This window comes from Ambystoma mexicanum, chromosome 13, assembly GCF_040938575.1.
Source record: "Ambystoma mexicanum isolate Mex_15411 chromosome 13, UKY_AmexF1_1, whole genome shotgun sequence".
NCBI lineage: Eukaryota > Metazoa > Chordata > Amphibia > Caudata > Ambystomatidae > Ambystoma > Ambystoma mexicanum.
The window spans coordinates 49,685,458-49,702,747 of record NC_090938.1 but is presented as its reverse complement, the minus strand read 5'-3'; the positions used below and the strand labels follow the sequence as shown (position 1 = coordinate 49,702,747).

General features: G+C 48.8%; 1 protein-coding gene across 1 annotated transcript in view; it reads left to right on the top strand.

Moving 5' to 3' along the window:
* SLC26A9 (solute carrier family 26 member 9) overlaps nucleotides 1-17,290 on the top strand; it is a 501,176-nt gene that overhangs the window by 180,862 nt on the left and 303,024 nt on the right. The window contains exons 5-8 of the mRNA XM_069633170.1: nucleotides 4,153-4,317; nucleotides 5,013-5,165; nucleotides 14,494-14,576; nucleotides 15,408-15,555. Coding sequence (XP_069489271.1) covers nucleotides 4,153-4,317; nucleotides 5,013-5,165; nucleotides 14,494-14,576; nucleotides 15,408-15,555 — 549 coding nt within the window. The remainder of the gene's footprint in view (nucleotides 1-4,152; nucleotides 4,318-5,012; nucleotides 5,166-14,493; nucleotides 14,577-15,407; nucleotides 15,556-17,290) is intronic.

The following is a 17,290-nucleotide window of genomic DNA, read 5'->3' as shown; positions in this document are numbered from 1 at the left end:
GGACCTCTTCGCGACAGCATATTTCAAAAAAAGGTAGCAGCCGCTCCTCTCCAGAATGAACATGGCATGATAACCTGTTCTGAGATGAGAGTTTGCAGCACACGCTTTTTGCTCACTGTACCTTTCACAGATGGGAAATATCCATTTGCATATCAGTCTTTGTCCCGCCCACATGGGCAGTCCAGCACCGAAATGCTATGGCAATTCCTCTCTGAACAAGAATACCGACAGCAACCCCATACACGTGTTTCAGCCTTGTTGGGCCTCATCAGTGAGGTGAAGCTGTGCCTCTCTGAGCACAGTGAGCAGGGAGTCCACGTCTGGTTGCCCCCAGGTAACTCAGGGTGACCAACCCCAAGTTCCTTGCACATATTTCAAAAAAAGGTAGCAGGCGCTCCTCTCCAGAATGAACATGGCATGATGTGGTGTCAATGTATTACATCAACAAGCAAGGGGGCACAAAGTCTCCCCCTCTTGTGAACCTGTCCGTCTAGATTTGGGAGTGGGCTGTTCATCATGGTGTCTGGCTAGTTGCAGTACGCATTCCGGGCCAGCTGATGCCCTCAGTCGGCAGACGATGTTCAGCTACGAGTGGGAATTGAAGGCAGAGATCCTCTCAGAGATTTTCCTGCGTTGGGGCACTCCAGAAGTGGACCTCTTCGCGACAGCAGCAAACAAGAAGCTTCCTCTGTATGCCTCCAGAAATGGGCTGGGAGCCTCCTCTCTGGGGAATGCTCTCGAGATTCCATGCCACAACATGAGGGCTTATGCTTTCCCGCCTCTGCCTCTGATTCACCGGACGATTTGCAAGCTGAAGAACACAGTGAACTGTTCTCTCCTGCTCATAGCCCCGTGGTGGCTGGCCAGGTTTTGGTTCTCAGAACTTCAACACCTGTCGGTGTGTCCACCGATCAGGTTGCTGTTGAGTCCTGATCTTCTTCACAAGGGGGATCAACAGCTGTGGCACCCCTCCCCACAATCGTTCAACTTGGCGGCATGGTGCCTGAGTTTAAGTCTTTCGAACATCTCAACCTCTCTGCGGATAACATGCGCATTATTCAGGCAGCCAGGAAACCCTCGACTATGTCTCAGTACAGGAGCAAATGGCTCAGGTTCTGTCATTGGTGTTTACACAAACAACTGGACCCAAAGGCGGCTACAATTGACACTGTACTGTCTGTTTATCCCACCTAGCAGAGTCGGGAGTTCACGTTCTGTCATGCAGAATTTATCTTTCGGCGGTATCCGCCTACCTATTTACGGACCAATGTTCTTACTCTCTGTCTAATCCAGTGGTTAAGAGATATTTCACAGGTTTGACACGCCTTTATCCCCCGGTTCGTAATCCGCACCCGTCGTGGGATCTGAATGCGGTCCTTACAGTGTTGTGCCATAAACCTTTCAAACCAATGGCCACTGTGGACCTCAAGCACCTGTCGTGGAAGGTGTCCTTTTTGGTTGCCGTTACCTCAGCGAGGCGTGTGAGTGAGCTCCAGGCTTTGTCGGTGGAGCATCCCTTCTTGCTTTTTCACAAGGATAAGGTGGTCCTACGGACAAACCCTTCTTTCCTGCCGAAGGTGGTCTCTGACTTCTATCTGATTCAATCAATCAATCTCCCTGCCGGTCTTCTTCCCGAACCCTGCTTCAGAAGTGGAAAGGGTTCTGCACTGCTTGGATGTCAGAAGGGCTCTTAAATTCTATCTAGACAGAACTTCCGAATTTAGGAGCTCTTCTCAACTGTTGGTGACCTTTGGTAATCCACAAGGTAAGCAGGCCTCTAAGGCGACTATTTCCAGATGGATCGCTGCCTGTATTACGGAGTCTTACACTGTCCAAGGGCTGCAGCCTCCTAAAGGTATTCATGCACACCTGGTGCGGGGCAAGGCAGCCGCAGTTTCCTTTCAGAAATATGTCCCCTGGGAGACCATCGCAAAGGCGACTACTTGGGCCTCCCCATCGGCTTTTTGTAAGCATTATTGCCTAGACCTGAGCTCCAGATCTGATACTTAGTTTGGCCAAGCCGTGCTGAAGAACCTTTTTCAGTAAGGGGTTTTCCATCCACCTGTAGTTCCTGTGAGGAGTGCTTGGGAATCTCCCATAAGTATGGAGGAAAGGGGACGGGACATAGGAGTATAACCAGGTTACTCACCATAGTGACCACCTTACTCCTAGTCCATAGTCCCCTTTCCTCCATACGCCCGCCCGCAGTCCCCTCTAATAAGGTTCCTCTGTTATTGCTTAAAGATCTCTGTCCTGGCGATAGAAAAGGACTGATGGGCGATGCGCAGGGCGAAGCCAAGATGGGCGGGGTTACGGCCGCGTGCTGTGCCCCACACCGAAAGAGAGGAAGGACTAAAATGTTTGCAAAATTTTGATGCTTTTTTCAAAGTTCTCCGGTCCCGTTCCACAGGACAGAGAGATGTCCCATAAGTATGGAGGAAAGGGGACTATGGACTAGGTGTAAGATGGTCACTACAGTGAGTAACCTGGTTAATTTGGATGTCAGACAAGCTATTAAGTTTTATTTGGACAGAACATCTAAACTTAAGAACTCTTCCCAGATTTTTGTGACCTTCGGAGATCCTAAAGGAAAGCTAGCCTCGAAAGCAACTATTTCCCGATGGATTGCTTCCTGTATATCAGAGGCGTATACCGTTCTGGGCCTTCAGCCTCCAAAAGGAATTCATGCCCATCTTGTGCGGGGCAAGGCATCTGCCATTGCCTTCCAGACATATGATCCCTGGGAAACCTTTGCCAGAGCAGCTACGTGGGCTTCCCCATCAGTTTTTTGTAAGCATTACTGCTTAGACCTGAGGTCCAGAGCCGATGCTCAATTCGGTGAGGCTGTTCTTAAGAACCTCTTTTAGTAAGAGAGTTCCAGCCACCTGTTTTCCTGTGAGGAGTGCTTGGTAATCTCCCAAAAGTATGGAGGAAAGGGGACGGGACATACGAGTATAACAAAGTTACTCACCGTAGTGACTATCTTACTCCTAGTCCATAGACCCCTTTCCTCCATACACGCACCCACTGTCCCCTCTCATAAGTATCCTCTATTATTGCTTAAAGGTGTCAGACCTGGCGATAGAAAAGGACTGAAGGGCGATGCACGGGGCGGAGCTAAGGAGGGCGGCGTTACGGCCGCGTGCAGCACCCCGCGTAAAAAGAGAAGAAGGAAATGTTTCAATTTGATGCTTTTTTACAAAAGTGCTCCGGTCCCATCCCACTGGACGGAATGTCCCAAAAGTATGGAGGGAAGGGGACTATGGACTAGGAGTAAGATAGTCACTATGGTGAGTAACTTTATTATTCAGCCACTAAGTCTCTAATTCATTGCAGGTGAGTTTGGATGCCGTAGTTATTTGGGATGAGACTCTGCTCAGTTAATCTCATTTTGTCAAAATTGCAATCATTATTCCATGGTTTTTAAATAGTATTTCATGCCAGATTCCTTATGATTCCAAGCACTACAATGTGTTGTTATTATTAGTCTGTTTTATGATTTTCAATTTATCAACACCAACATTAATTTATTATTATTATTTATTTCTTGTAAAGCGTCACATGCCCATGGGCCTCAGGGCACACAAATAAAAATAGAGACGTAGACAGGACAATCACATGCAAGAGACCAGAGAAGTAGGTGGGGGAAAACAGCGGCAAATGCATTTCAGCCTGTAGTAGTAAATATGTAGTAGGTTTTGTATGAAGCAAACCTAGCTCTAAAGTAACAGAGTGGTATTTAGCAAGGGGCATGGTATTAGGATACATAAATGAGGACACAATTAGAAGCATATACGATTAAGGGTATTGTGAGAAGGCTTTGCAAGAAGGTTGTCTAGTGGGCATACCTTTAAAGATGGGGCAATTGGGCTTCAGGAACGAGCTAGACGCTAACCTGTTAGTGGATATTGAGGAGGATTGAGGGTATGTTATGGCACAAAAACAGAAAATATGGAGAAAGACCTGGAGTCTGTGTAGGATATCCTAATACAATATGTAGTAAGACCATGCAGATGCCAGGGGTTACAGATGACAGTTTGCCAGGGAATATTGAAAAGGTTTCATCTCTTGCTTCTTCCTTCGCTACCTCACGTGCGCACTTACTCTTGTTTCTTCCTTTGCTCCCACCTAATCATGTGTCTTCCTTTCCAGATCGCTCTAGCTTTTGTACAGTTTGGCTTCGTGGCTATTTACCTGTCAGAATCCTTTATCCGCGGCTTCATGACAGCAGCTGGCTTGCAGATCCTCATCTCTGTGCTGAAGTATATCTTTGGCGTGACAGTCCCACCATACAGTGGGCCACTGGCCATCGTTTATGTGAGTACAATACAATGGAAAGTCACACTACGATCATCAAATTGCAAGCTTTACTGCCCCTGAGGTACCCTGACCTTGATGTGTAATGTCTCTTTGATACTAATATGGTTACAATGTTTTTGAACATGAATATATTTGTCTTAGTTAGCTATTGTCCGAGAGATCATGTCTTTACGTTTTACTTGTAAGGTACGCTCTGATTTTTACCTAACAGAGGTCTGTATCACAGCAGGAACTAACACAATATATATCAACTTCTTGTTAATTTTGTTTAGCCATAAATGGACAAAGCAGTTTTGTTTAAGGTGCAAAAGGCTTGGCTCCTCCTCAGTGGTGGGTCTGAAAGAGGTTTCAGTCTATTGTCGGTGGGACCAAGTAGAGGTATTTATGGTAAATCATTGATGCAGTGTGTGCTGACCTCGAAGAGAGCAGAGCAAGGGCCAGTAGCAAAGCAGGGACCCTGATCCAGAAATGTGCGAGCCCAAGTCCGAACCGCTTACTACACATGAACCACATAGACTACCTGGAGACCTCTGTCATAGTACCAACCCAAGCAGTTACAGAAGCTCTGGATAAGTGGGTTCACTACATACAACATGTCATTCTTTAGTCGAAAAGGCCTCTTTATACTGCTTTGTTCAGGTGCTGAACATCCCAGATAGAAGAAAGCAAATTAATGTTTATCTTTTCTCTAGACATTTGTTGATATTTGCAAGAACCTCCCTCAAACCAACGTGGCCTCCCTGATCTTCGCCATCGTCAGCATGGTTCTGCTGATCATCGTGAAAGAGCTCAATCTGAAATACATGCACAAGATCCGCTTCCCCATCCCTATGGAGATCATCGTGGTAAGTGGTAGGGCCCAGCATCATCATGCATCCCTCCTGCGTTCTCTTTCTTTTCATCTTCACTTCTCTCTCTCTCCTATTGCCACTGGCATATGAACTGCCCTAGAGCCTCATTCAAGAACGCAAGAGTGAATATCAGGTACTGTTACAGAGTTTTTCAACATTTTATGAATTCGTATATTTTAATGATTCCCTGAAAAACCTGATTTGTGATTTTCGACTGACTGCGCATTCCACGGTTTAGCTGCCTGAAAGCCAAATGCTTTTCCTCTAAATCAGGATCTCTTATAGTCTGCAACATCAAAACCATCTTATAAACATCTCTCTCTTGAATAGATATTTAGTGCAGTACTTTGTAATGGCTTGTGTGTGTCACTGTTAAAGGTTTACACTGAGCCTTCTGTCTTACTAATATATTGTATAGGTGGTGTTTCATTGGAGGAATGGTCTGTCTGATGTTGGGGCTCTTAATGGTCCTAGCTGCATTATCAGATGCACCTGCAGGCAATAGAGCGTGATAGTCATGGGTGCGTTGGATTACGAAGTTTGAGTTATCTATATATAGTGGAAATATTCAAGAATTCTGACAACACAAAACAAATCTTAATGGTCAATATTTATGCGCTGAGGGCTCTGACAATAGCAGTACAGCGGTTCTCTAAGACAAATTGGCCTATTCGCTGTTATGTTTTCAAACCATACCAATAGAATCTGGATACTTTGTTAATTGTTGCTCCATTGATGTAGTGGAATCCAGAATCTATTCTAAGTACTAGACTTTAAAAAGTGTTAAGGCTTTCATACCCTTCTCTTGAATTCCCTGGGTGATTTCTGACTCCAACGTGACTTACATGTTTCGGTTTCCACTGACAAAAGCTTTCTGAACACTTTGTTAACATTAGAATTATACGTTGTTGCTTTTATTGTTTAGACATGCATAACCTTAAGGGTTCATACAAGGCCCTTTTACTTGTTATTAATTTGGCTTCCACGTGTTGCAGTTAGAAGTGAATCAAATAATCCCCCACACCTCACAGCACCAGACTCCTGTTTGTAACTTCCATTCCCATGTTCCTATCTCCTTACCTTCCCCTTGCTCACTCTCTTTCCTTCAACAGACCAAGGTATAGTTTCCTGTGGTGGGTTATAATACGCCACTCTATGGATATGAACATATCCTAACAATGAATGTCCTTGGCAGATTCCAATGAACAAGGGTGAGCTGGACAGCCCTATGACTCAATGAGATATGCCCCCTTGCAGGTGGTCCCTAAGCACTCAGGTTCCTTTTCTCTTGCGTTTTAGGGCATAGACAGAGTTTGTGGAAATGCCTATATGGTGCAGGTCCAAGCCAGAAAGGGGAGACTCTGGGAAAACACTGGTTGGGAGAAGGCATAAAGAAAGGAATCAACTTTCAATCGCCAAACTTTCTGCCCAGGAGACAAGGGCTCTAGTCACTCGCAGACACAGGAGGCTTTAAGTGCCCCCGGAACACTTCTTTGTCAATGTTTTGGTCATAGTCTTTCGGTCTGTCCCCTTGAATTGGTCTTTGTGTTCCTGCTGGCTATGGCCTTTGGCCTTGCCTTGTCTGTGAAACTGCTACCAGGGCAATCCCTGTATCTGACCCATTGTTTACAATCAGGGTTAGAAATGACTCCCCACCCCTACCTAGGTACTTTCTGGGTAGGATGCTTTCCTCCTCCACTAGGGTTCTCAAATGATGCAAGACTCTTTGTGTTGGGCTGGTGACCCTGACACTGCCACCAGGGTCTGGTCTAGAGCCCCGGGTGGCTTCTTTGCACTCTTTTCTAAAGGCATGGCTCCTGCCGTCTTCTTAGGCTGTCTCTCCTAGCTTTTCCTTGGCTCTGGACTGATTTAGGATGTGAGATAATTAGCACAGCCACCTCCTGTTTGGCCGGCCTCTGTCAATTGTCCTATTTGGATTGCCCAAAACAGGTTCTGGCTTTTCTGCACTCCTCCTTCTCCTTCTTTTTCTCTGGAACACTGTCCTAACTCCCAACATGCCAGTGGGCATATGTCTCTTTTAATGCACGTGCTGATTGAATGATGAGTATTCCGATTCGTGAATTTGTATTTCCATTCCTGTCCTTGGCCGTGATATGTCATCTTCTTTTTTTTAACTTGTTTATTTTCAGTCGGCATACAGGAGAAAGCATTGACATCTCAGTTTAACACTTTATATCGGAGTTATAATCCGCTTATTTACATCCCCCCCACCCAACCCCACTTCTTGGTCTCGGGGGTCTACCGTGGACTGTCTATTTCCCTCCCCATAAGGTCCGATTTCTGATTCATTCGCTCCTGTCTCTTCCCACCTCGGTTCTCCTTTCTCCTTCCCCTCCCAGCTTACTTCCTCAAGTCCTGGATTTGGCTATCCTCTGGGGCCTGCTCCTCCATCAGCTGGGACCGTTCCCTGTCCGCCGCCTGCTGGGCCAATTGCACTAGGCGCGGTTTGTATGTCATGGCCGGGAAGCGTAAGTCATAGTCAATCACAGGCGACCAAATGTTTGTGAACTGATGGAGGCGGCCTCTGTTTGCTGCCATCACTTTCTCAGCAATGAAGATGTCCCAGATTTTCAGCCACCATAGCACCGGTAAGGGGCCCTCCGGGGTCTTCCATGTCCGGGCTATTGTGATTTTAGCGGCTAGGAGTAATTGCGTGATGAGGGCCGCGGGAGCACCCGTTTTCGGGTAGGTGTCCGGGATCGGGGTCCCCAGCAGTAGCGGCTCCGGTTCCAGTGGCAGTGGAATTTGGGTTATGTCTGTGATGGTCCCTATACATTGGGTCCAGAAGCTCTTCACCACCGGGCATGACCACCACATGTGTAGATAGGAGCCTGGCGCGCCGCATCGACGCCAGCATTGTGGGTCCAGTGACTGGTTGAAGTGGTGTAGTTGTAGTGGTGGGAAATACCATCTCATGAGCAGTTTGTATGCACATTCCCGGTTGGTGATGCAGAAGGATGAGGAGTGTGTGCGGGCCCATATATTGATCCAGTCTTGATCTTGGATTGCGTGTCCTAGGTCCTTTTCCCACTGCGCCATATATGTCGCTCTCTTGGACAGGAGGTTCTCTTGGAATAGTCGGTGTAGTGTCGAGATCCGTCCTCGGGAGGGGGGGCCCGCTACTGTTAGTTCCAGGGCATCCAGGGTCCGGGTGGCCGCCTCTCGCGTCTGGGGGTGTGTGCACCAGTGTCTAATTTGGCAGTACGTGAATCTGTCTGACTCAGTGAGGTTGAACGCACTTTTGCATTGGGCGAATGTCAGCGGCTGGGTTCCCTCAAATAGTTGGCTTAGGGAAGAGAGTCCCCCGGCGATCCATTTCTTAAAGTTAGTGGGGTGAGCTCCCGGGGAGAACGCCGGGTTGTGGAAGACTGGGGCTGAGGGGCCCAGCGCTCTCGGGATACCTCTGGCTTTGCGGGCCCAATCCCATGCCTTCAACGTTTGCTTGGTTGAGGATAATATAGCTGGCCATGTCCGGCGCAGTGCGGTTGGCAAGTGTAGAAGGAAGCGTAATGGGAGGGGTAATCTGGACTGCTCTATGTCCATCCATTTGGGGCGCCCTGACGTTATAGTCCAAGCCCTAGTATGCGCTATCTGCGCCGCCATTTGGTATTTTTGGAGGTCAGGGACCCCTAGACCTCCCTGGTCTGAAGCACATAGCATTGTCCTCCGGGGAATGCAGGCCTTCTTCCTCCTCCATATGAATCCAAATATCTTCCTTTGCAGTCTCTGTAGTTGTGGGCGAGGGACTATGATGGGGAGAGCCGAGCAGGCGTACAGGAATCGTGGCAGCAGGTTCATCTTACAGGCTGTGATACGGCCTATTAAGGATATTTCCTGCTTGTGCCAGGAGTCTAGGTCTTTTTCCAGGGCTTTCATCAGGGGGGGGAAGTTTATCCGATAGATGTCTCCTGGATTAGCGGGGATCTGCACCCCGAGGTAGGGGATGGATGTGTCATTTAACGGGACCGCACATTGAGCTCTGAAGGATGCCTTCTCTCTCTGGCTCAACCCTATCCCCAGGGCTGTCGATTTCATAAAGTTAATGGCGAATCCGGATACTCTCCCAAATCTGTGGATTTCCGCTAGGGCGGCTTTTAAGGATTGCGAGGTGTCTGTGATGGTTATCATCACGTCGTCAGCGTAGAGCGCTATCTTGTGCTGGGTAGGGCCCACTTGGAGGCCTTTGATTCTAGGGTAAAGTCGAATCCGCTGGGCCAGTGATTCCATTACCATAGCGAATAGCAGGGGGGAGAGGGGGCAGCCCTGTCTGGTGCCGCATGTCAGGGAGATCGGGTGAGTCAGGAGGCCGTTCACTCGGAGCAGGGTGGTCGGGGCTTGGTAGTTCGCTAGGGTGAGCTTTAGGAAGGAGGGCCCAATGCCGAATGACTCCAGCGTGAGGCGGAGGAACGACCAGTCCACTTTGTCGAAAGCCTTGGTCGCATCTAAGGCTAGCAGGGTGAGTTTTTCCGAATCTTGTCTGGCGATTTCGATCAGGTTGAGGACTCTGCGTGTATTATCTGTGGTGGCTCTGTTTAAGATGAATCCCGTCTGGTCTGGGTTTATGATGTCCGGGAGAAGCCTCGCTAATCGGTTTGCCAAGACCTTCGAGTAGATATTCGCATCTAGGTTTAGTAGTGAGATGGGTCGATAGGCTGCTATGTCGCTTGGGTCCTTTCCTGGTTTCAGAGCTAATACTGTTATTGACTCTCTCATTGACGGGGTTGTTGATCCAGAGGTGGCGAAGGAGTTGAAGAGGGTCGTCATTGCGGCTAGTAGCTGAGGCCGGAAGAGTTTGTAGAATCGGGACGAGAAACCGTCCGGGCCCGGGGCTCTTGTTCTTAAGCTTTTAACGGCTTCGTCGATCTCCTCGCTGGTAATCGGGGCCTCCAATTCTTCTCTGCTCGTAGCTGAGAGCTTAGGCAAGGCGACTTCCCGTAGGTAGGACTGCTGCTCTTCCTGGGGCTTTTGGGTAGCTGTCATGGTTTCGGTGACGTGAGCTTCTGCAATTCTCAGCTTATCTCGATCCGCGAATTGGGCTGCACCCTGGGGGTCTCGGAGGCTTAGAATAGTGTTCCTTTTCTTGGTTCTTGCGAGTTTTTCCACCAGGAATTTATTAGCTTTGTTTCCCCTGGCGTAGTAGCTCTGCTTCGTCTTGGTTAATAGCTGGGCTGTGTCCTCCGCGTAATGAGCCTCTAGTTTCCTCCGTGCCGTCTGCAGGATTCGGTAGGTTCTCGGGGACCAGTTCTTAGCTTTACATGCTGTTTCTGCCTCTAGAACCTTGTCTTCTAGGATGCGGCGGGTCTGTTGCTTTTGCCTGTGGTAGGCTGCCCCTCGAGAGATCAGCACCCCTCGTACTACGGCCTTCATTGCATCCCATGTCGTTGCTGGGGAGGTGTCTTCGTTTTTATTGTCTTCGAAGTACTGTTTGATGGTTTTAGCTACTACGTCCCTCGTCGCCATGTCGTTTAGAATCGGGTCATAAAGAGACCATCTGCGTCTTGGGGGCGGGTCCGGGTTATAGGCTCTTAGCGTTAGCATCCCGGGTGCATGATCTGAATGGATTCTGGGGCCTATGAGGACATCGTCTGTGTATGACAGGATCTGGGGGGATGCCAGTAGGAGGTCGATACGTGAGTAAGTCCTATGCACGTAAGAATAGCATGAGTAGTCTCGTTCCTCTGGATGGAGGATCCTCCAGGTATCCACCACTTCGAAGGTTCGGAACAATTTAAGTAGGGCGATCGCCAAGCCAAAGTCTCCGCGGGTAGGGGGGTGTGATCTATCTACCAGTGGGTTGGGGACTCCGTTGAAATCTCCCCCGATGATGGTCTGACCTTCAACAAACGGAAGCAGGGAGTTTTCCAGGGTCGAGTAGAATGCCTCTTGTTCTTGGTTTGGTGCGTACACTGAAATCAATGTGTATACTTGGCCGAGGATTCGGGATTTCACCGCTACGAAGCGGCCGTTTGGGTCCCGTTTAGAGTCCAGGATTTGAGGCTTCAAATCTTTGGCGATTAAAATAGCCGTGCCACCCTTCTTCATTCCGTTCGAAGCCAAGAACTGCGTTGGGAATTGCCGGTCTCTGAGCCTTGCGAAGTCCGCTGGGATCAAGTGTGTCTCCTGAAGGAAGACAACGGAGGCTTTCTCATTCTGGATGCGTTGTAGGATTGTTTTCCTCTTCTGTGGGGCGTTGAGGCCTCTAACGTTCAGTGTTAGGAACCTTAGCTTCTGGATCAGCGGGGGGGCCTCTTGGGTGCCTTCTGGGGTGGGATACTGTTCCTCGTGGGTGGGTTGGGGGTATTCAGTCTTCATATCGAGATTCCGAGTTAGCTAGGTTCTCCTGCAGCCGGGTTTTCTGTGTCCTCCAACGGGAGGGCAATATTTTGTCTGAGTGGGGCCACCAACGGGTGGGCAAACTTAAACGGGTGGGAGAGCTCCCAACTGTACGGGGGGCTGGAGGTTTCTGCGCAGCCGCCCTTACGGCCAACGTGGCCCAAACAGTTTTCCTCGCCAACGGGGCGGGGGACGAACCATTGAGATCCGCTCGGCTCCAAGGGTTGGTAGGTGGCATACTCCTTGGAGAGGGGGGACTGGACCGTTCGGGGCCCGCGGCGTTGCCATGCTTCGTTTTGGCTTCAGCGTCGGACCAAATATCGTGGCCGCTGGCCTCTAGATCATTTCACCTTTCGGCGTCTTTGCGATTTAGACCAGGGTTGTTGCTGTCCTTGAGGTGATTGATCTGGTTCCTCTGGCGGGAGGAGTGGACTAGGGGTGGGCGAGGTTTCTGGAGAGTTTGGGCGGAGGATCGATTTAGCATCCTCTAGATGGCTAATTTTGCGTAGAGTTCCCTGGAACGAGAATTGTAGAGTAGCGGGGAAGAGCCAACGGTAACGGATTTGCTGGCTCTGGAGGAATAGGGTCAAGGGCTTGAGAGCTCTCCTCTTCTGTACGGTGATCGGGGAGAGATCTTGATATATCTGTAGGGGGGTGCTCATGAACGACAGTTCATCTTTGGAGCGGCTTATTGCCGAGATGGCTTCTTTGATCGCGTAGAAGTGTATTCTCGTGATCACATCCGGAGGGCCGTCTGAATCTACACCTCGTCTCGGGCGTAGTCTGTGGGTTCGGTCCAGGATGAGTTGGGCTTTGTCCATTGATGGAAGGAGAGGCTGGAAGAAGTTGCCTATATACTCCGGGAGCTCTTTATCTTGGATCATTGCTGGGACCCCACGGATGCGCAAGTTATTCCGTCGGGCCCTGTTTTCTAAGTCTTCTTGCTTGAATGCGAGAATCTCATTGCTGGACTGAAGCGCTCGGATCTCACGACGCATTTCTATTATGGCCGCATCGTGGTTCTGGGTCAGGTCTTCGGTTTCTCCTATCCTCTGTTCTGCTTCTGTGAGTCGCTGGTCGGTTTGTTCCAGTCGTGTGGTGAGCTCGGTCATGCAGGACCGAATTTCGGCCTTAATATCTCTTATGAAGGCCATTAGGTCATCTCTGGTGGCGAGGTTACCTTGTTCTTCTGAGGGCTTTTGCGGGGTAAGCTTAGGTGAGGGGTCCGGTTTTCTTGGCTTGTCTGTTGCTAGGAGCATGGTGGAAATGTCCGTGGTTTTGGCTGGCTTGGTGAGTCTCGACATTTTGCCGGGGCTGGGATTCAGGGGATCTTCTTCTAGCTGGACGCTCCTGGTGGGGGGCGCTTTGGGGAGGATGATTAGTTTCGGAGGAATCTGCTATGCATGGCGAGTGATCCGTCTACCGTGTTAGGTGTCAGCTTTGCGGTGGTTATGCTTGGGTCTTTCCACTCCTGGATGTAGTGGAGGGGGGGGTCGGCTCCGCCCGCGGTAGGTATTCACCCAGCCAAGAGGCCGGAGCTATCCAGGATGATAGGCCTGGTGGATGAGGTGGGCAGGAGCGCCCCAGGATGTTCAGATGGTCGGAGACGTGGGGGGTCTGGGAAGGCTGAGTGGTCAGGGGGGGGACCACCCGAACACTCTCCTGGCTGGCGTGGTATTTGGTGGGCCGGGGCGCCCCAGGAAGCTGGAAGGGGGGACTCCGGGTCCAGGCTGGGGGGGGGACCACGGGGGGACGGCGGGCACTCACCCAGTCAGACCCCCGACACCGCCTCCAGGGTGCTGGGCTGTAGGGAGAAGCCGCGGCCCCCTCCGCCGTCCGGGTAGATCGTTGGCAGGATAAGAGGCGGGGGGGGCGGTGAAAGGGCCCCCTCCGCAGGTTTCGAAGCTAGGGGGCCTCGGGGGTCTGGTCGTCCTCTCCGCGATCTGGTCCGCTGCACGGGGTCCCTCCTCCAGGAGGGACCACCTCTGAGGCCGGAGAGTCTACTGGACTGGGGGGTATAGCTGGCGGTGAAGGCTGACGCCGATCCCGGCCTCCGATCCAATGGAGGAGGGAGACGGCTGGGAGGAGCACCCGAGCCCCCGCCGAGGCCTCAGGAGGAAGGGCTCTGGGGGCCGGAGCGACCTCTCCTCCGGCGAAGCTTAGGATCGGGGCAGAGGGCGAGAGCAGGGGGCCCTACGGACGTCTCGTCACTGGGTGTCGGCGGGGAGGAGGGGCCTGGGCCGCGGCCGCCATCTTGGTTCGGCATGGAGAGGCACCCGCGTCGCGCTCCGTCGCCGTGTTTTCGGTGTTCTCGCTGCGATCGCTCTCCTAGGTTGAAGCGGTGGATGCCTCAGAGATTCCGCCGGCTTCTCCCGCCATAGGAACAGCGGCGGCGGCGCTGGAGCCGGCTAGATTTCAGCTGGAGCCGCGGGTCCTTACGGAGGCCATTAACAGAGCAGCCTCATCAGTGGCGCTCCAGGCCACGCCCGATATGTCATCTTCTGACGGTCCGCCTCCGCCCATGTGTTTGGCTTAACTTTGAGGGGTTCTGTTTGTTTCAGTAATGGTGATGAGCACATGCCCATCAATTTCAGCCTACACACTCCTGGTTGCCATGTTGGGATCAGGCACCAAGCCCTTGACTCTGGCTCCCTCACTCATCGGTTAGTGTGTCCCTGCATTCTCTACGCCTTTAACAAGGTGAACACTTTCCTCTGTTCCAAAGGTTTCCTCTGCAGCTCCAGTCAGTTCATGTTAGAGCTCACAGACTGTTTCACTACCTTTGTAACATGCACACTTGAAAACAAAGTGTCTTTCGGACTATATTTAATGCTGTTTTCGGCATTATTGTGATGGATGATATTTTTAATGGAATCTCTATTTCAAGTTACTACTTTTTAATGTTTCTCTTTGCATCATTCCTTTCTTTTCTCCTAGCTAAAATGTTCACACTATTCTGCAATTTCAGGTTATTGTTTCCACTGCAATATCAGGAGGTTTGGGTTTGCCGAAAAAGTACAACATTAATGTTGTGGGTGAAATCCCCCTTGGGTAAGTAATGCACAGAAGTATTAACTAGTTAATGCAACTCTCAACAAATGCTGAGGCTGACGTGTAAATAGATATGTTTAGCGGTGTGTTGTGTGTTTCTCTTTATTTGTTCACATGTAAAGAAGCAGCCTTTTTTGTAATGGTGACCTCAATACAAAATATTTTGTGATCTCCAAATAAAATGAATTGCTTAAGTGTCAGCATTATGTTTGAAACTCAAATCTTGAAATTTGGAGTGGTTGATTTGTGCACCAAGATTTTGGTAAACGCTCATACTTAAAAGCGAGTAATCCCACCAAAAGCATACTAAGATACCAGACTATGTGTCATTAAAGCAATGGAACGTTCGGCTCATGTAAAAGCCATACCTTTTACAATGGGACGTCAATGGTAAGAAATCCTCCCACTATTTCATTGGGAAGCTGGAGCAGATGCCTTTTCTCAATTCCCAAGACCTTTCTTTGGGAAATTGTAGACATTCCGTCTTTTGACCTCAAATTCAGGGTTCAGTTGGAGTGGTCCTACATTGTGACCAGGACTTAACATCTTTACATCCCCTTCCCTTTATCCTGTCCCAATTTCCTTCTCCCCTATTCCACTTAAAGTTTGTGCCTCAACGCCACTATACAAACAACCAGCATTGCATGGGGCCATGACAGTACATTTCTCTTGACATCTAGCACTGTTGTTACCAAATTGGCAGAGAGACATTAATTCTGTATGACCTCTGCATTTGTATGGATAGTTGCAGAAGGAGAATATTTGTATTAAAGATGTCGCTGTTTTAACTGCTCACCATCGCCCTTGCTAATTTCTGTCTCTTGGTTACAGCTTCCCAACTCCTGTGATTCCCCAGGTCAGCAAGTGGGGGCACATGGTGGGCACAGCCTTCTCCCTGGCCGTTGTTGGCTATGTGATAAACTTGGCTATGGGCCGAACCCTGGGAGCTAAACATGGCTATGACGTAGACCCAAATCAGGTAACAAAAAGGTCATGTGAAGTGTCTTTAGAACATTGCACTGCAATACTTAAATGCACATTGCTGATGGTAAGGAGCGCAGAACATATGCCACAATTACTGCAGCTTCATGGTGCTCACGTGAATCTAATAGTCAACTACAATTCAAGGCAAAAGTAAAAATGCATAAATTAAGAACAACATTACATTACACAGCACATACATTATAAAACATGAATTTGGATGTCAATAGCATGTTATGTTCCACACAGCTCTCTCTCTCCCTCTTCCCCTGAACTCTTCCCGAATCACCTACTCCCTCTTGGAATGAGTTTTCTTCCCGCATTTATTATTGCTGTAGTTGTTTCACGGAGACTCGAGAGCATCCAAGCCACTATCCAACAGGTAAAAGAAACCAAGAGATGGCTTTGCGGTGCTAGAAAAGGAGCGCTTTTCCTTTTTTAATGAAATTGTAAGAGGTCCTCGATGGCTTCAAGTTCATCAGAGAGGGAGTTCCATTTTTTCACAGACAAACTAGGAAACAATCTGCCTAGTGCCCTAGTCCGCCCATAGCATGGAATCATATTATGTTTCGCAATTTTGCTCTTTGAAGACGAGCAAAGGAGAACCTTTTGGGATGATTTTCCAGGTTGGGGGGGCTACACCGTAAATATTTTTGTGTTATATGGTGACTTCTTTAAAGTCATTCCTTGACTTTAATAGGGGGAGCCCATGCAGCCTCTTGAGTGTGATGTGATGCGATCCCTTCTAGGGGCAGCCTAGCCGCTGCATTTTGTTAAATCTGTAAGCCATATATTGTGTCTTATGCAACACCCACTAAGAAAGAATTGCAATAATCAAGCCTTAACTCTGTAATAGCGTGTGCAATGAGTCTCCAATAGAATAGGTCTCAGTTGAGGCAGCAGCAGGAGATAATAATGACTCTCTTGAGGGAAGCTTCTACGTGGCCAGGTAAAGGCAGAAGCTACCTGATCCCGCCCCGACCTTGGGGGTGGCTATCTGCGGGAGGACCACATATGGGAAGACCAACGCCAGAGCGGTAGGAAAACCATGGCCCAAAATAACCTGGCAGTCCTAATTCCCCATGACACCCATGCACCTATACAACATACTTATATGGTCTATTGTGATATATATATGAAGAGTATCTAGGTATTAATCACAAAATATATAGAATGCCTCTAGTTATGCACACCTGATGCATCAGTTGTCAATAATATATATCTGATTTATCAAGAGCGAAAATTAGTAGTACAGAATTCAAATTTCTTCAATTCAGAAATTTACAATTCAAAAAACATAATACAGTCCATTTTTTTATCAATTTCATATCTCAGTAATCAGTAAATGTCTTGGTATAGTAAATTACCTGGATTTGGTTATCAAAGATCCAAAAAGTCTAGCAATGCTAGTTCCCAGAGGTATTAGGGGTTAGAAAGAGTCCTCATGAGCATTCCCCAATCAGTAGGTACTGTAGAGTTAAGATGAATGATCAGTAAGTAGTTGTAGAGTTAAGATAAATGATCAAAGGTCAGGGACATCTAATGTGTATGCAATATTGTAATTAATAACCTAATTAGTAGAGAACACACCTCTCACATTAGTATGTAGTGTTTGAACAACAGGGTTGAAATAGTTTGTCCCTTGTAGTCATCAGTGTTCTCTCTCTTGCTCTAGTAGGTTGTTACCAAAGAATCTAGAGTCAAAAGTATTGTGTAGAGAGAGGTTAAGACAA